The 2,161-nt window shown below is 41.5% G+C and overlaps 1 protein-coding gene across 1 annotated transcript in view; it reads right to left on the bottom strand.

Annotated features, from left to right (window-relative positions):
• Positions 1-362: 362 nt before the first annotated feature.
• st6galnac5a (ST6 (alpha-N-acetyl-neuraminyl-2,3-beta-galactosyl-1,3)-N-acetylgalactosaminide alpha-2,6-sialyltransferase 5a) overlaps positions 363-2,161 on the bottom strand; it is a 44,185-nt gene continuing 42,386 nt past the window's right edge. The window contains exon 5 of the mRNA XM_016478177.1: positions 363-1,038. Coding sequence (XP_016333663.1) covers positions 792-1,038 — 247 coding nt within the window. The 3' untranslated portion in view covers positions 363-791. The remainder of the gene's footprint in view (positions 1,039-2,161) is intronic.

The following is a 2,161-nucleotide window of genomic DNA, read 5'->3' as shown; positions in this document are numbered from 1 at the left end:
ATAGGCTTATTAGAAGTTACCTAGCTGGGGACTTTTTTCAGGCGCTGCGTAATATCATTAGGAACTCTTTGGTCATTTTTGAGCGAGATGCTAATGGTCTAATCAGATTCAATGATCTATGCTAAGCTACAGGTAAAAGTGCTACTGCCAGACCCGGAGATCGGCTGAATGGATTCGAAAACGGTAAAACTCAACTGTTTAACTCTATGGGAGTTGGAAAATGAGCCTATTTTCAAAAATTGTGGAGTGTTCCTTTAAGTTATTTAAAAAAAAAACTATCTTCATAATCTTTCATAAAAATGAATCCAAAAAAGAAATTTTCTTGCATTTCCTGTTCCTGAGACCGTTTTTCACAAAGTTGGATAAAATCAAGTGCCGTCATTCTGTTCTCTCAATGACTATCCTGTTTCATTCAATAATATGTCATATTATCAAAGTAAAATGACTTTCGAATGCTGTTTTACATTGTCTTTAGTACAAATTTTGTTGCAGGCAGATCCTATACACTCTAGAGCTCTTTGATCCACCACCCTTTCTAATTTTTCCTAGATGCCGCATAAAACTGTGATACTCAATGAGCTGCTGAAATATGGATGCGTACAGCCTACTGGAATGCCTTTTGTACCTAAAGAAACAATGAATGTGCAAAAGAAAAGGTTTAAGCATCAGTTCTCCTTGAATCAGAGTCTCTCTCAGTCAATCCAACACGTAAAGCTCCATCCACACGGCAACAGGAATTAGCCAGTGATCCGTCTGAGGCAGTTGGAGATCTTTGAAGGCTCTGGTGAGAGTCACGTCTTCTGGGATCGGGGAAAGACTGTGGTTGCCGTGCTATTTCTCGGTAACGGCGGCGGACTCCAGTCCGGCTGGTAGAAATGAATGTTGAACATCCGAGCCCAGCTGGCAAAGACTCGCTTCTCTGTGATGAAGCGATGGTGGCTGCCTCGCCGGCCTCGCTCGTGAGAGATGTACATGGCACATTCGTCCGGACCCGTCGGTTCGTAGTAGTGATATGGGACAGAGGGGTGCTGAGACTCCCTGTACACAATGAGAGCAGAGATTAAAATGGGGACCGTGTTAAGGTAGCAGTACATTCCCCGATTCCCAAATTAATCCTGAGCTAGATATTCATTTTCAAGGCAATTAACCTGATTTGGTTCAGAGAATAACTGGCTTTAAGGGGAATAAATTGATTTTATGTAATACATTAAGGTTGCAAAATGGCTAGGGGGAGAGGTCATGCCTCAGTGGGGAATCACAATGAATCATTTAATTTTTGGCTCTCTATTATTTTTCTCATATCATTGGTACACAGCAGGGGCTGCCTGAACAAACATGCAGAAAGATCAGATCTATGACCACATTGGAAATATGTGATTCACAATACAATTTTAACATGGAAATGAACAGAAAGGTTTAGGATTTTTAAACATTCTAAACAACATCCCTATTTCTAATAGGCATACACCTTGCATTGGTATCAGCTGATTATATATATACAGGGCCTAAAACTAACTTTTTGCCACACCTGCCAATGGCCGGTGACATGATAAAATTTACCGGCCAAAAAGTTTTTTTACTGGCCATGAAACTCTTTTTGCAAAAACAGGCTGTTATTACTACTACAATGACTAAACATATTTACAATGTTTTTAATTTGTCCTGCTGGTGCATTTTCCCTCAATTTTTCCTATTAATCACTTTAAAATCAGCGCTGTGTCTTTAAAACCTGATGACACAGATCTGACACATATCCGATTCCCCTTCAGGAACTCGAGCTGCATCGAGATCGCTTTGGGAACGTCCCTGCGTGACCGTGTTCTGAAGCACGTGTGAAATCAGCTTTCCACGTGCTGATTTCCCTCGGGGAACCATGGTTACATACGTAACCTAGAGACGTTTTCTCCCAACTCTTTACGGTCATTTAAACTACGTTTACAAGGTAACTCGTGTGTTGAAGCGCTACTGGTGAGCTGTCTGAAGCGGCTCAGCGTATGCGTACAGCCGAACACGCAGCCTTTCAAACTATAATTCACTGCACCGTTTAGGCGGCGTAACCCCAGGCATGTGTCGCCGCATTCTCAGGTTATGAAGAATAAAGAAGGGAAAAGTTAATCTTCCGAAATGAAGCAGCAAAATCTTCTCAGGTAAAAGTTATTAG

The sequence above is a fragment of the Sinocyclocheilus anshuiensis genome, unplaced genomic scaffold (genome assembly GCF_001515605.1).
Source record: "Sinocyclocheilus anshuiensis isolate Anshui unplaced genomic scaffold, SAMN03320099.WGS_v1.1 scaffold436, whole genome shotgun sequence".
Lineage (NCBI taxonomy): Eukaryota > Metazoa > Chordata > Actinopteri > Cypriniformes > Cyprinidae > Sinocyclocheilus > Sinocyclocheilus anshuiensis.
This window is presented reverse-complemented; position numbering and strand designations above follow the sequence as displayed.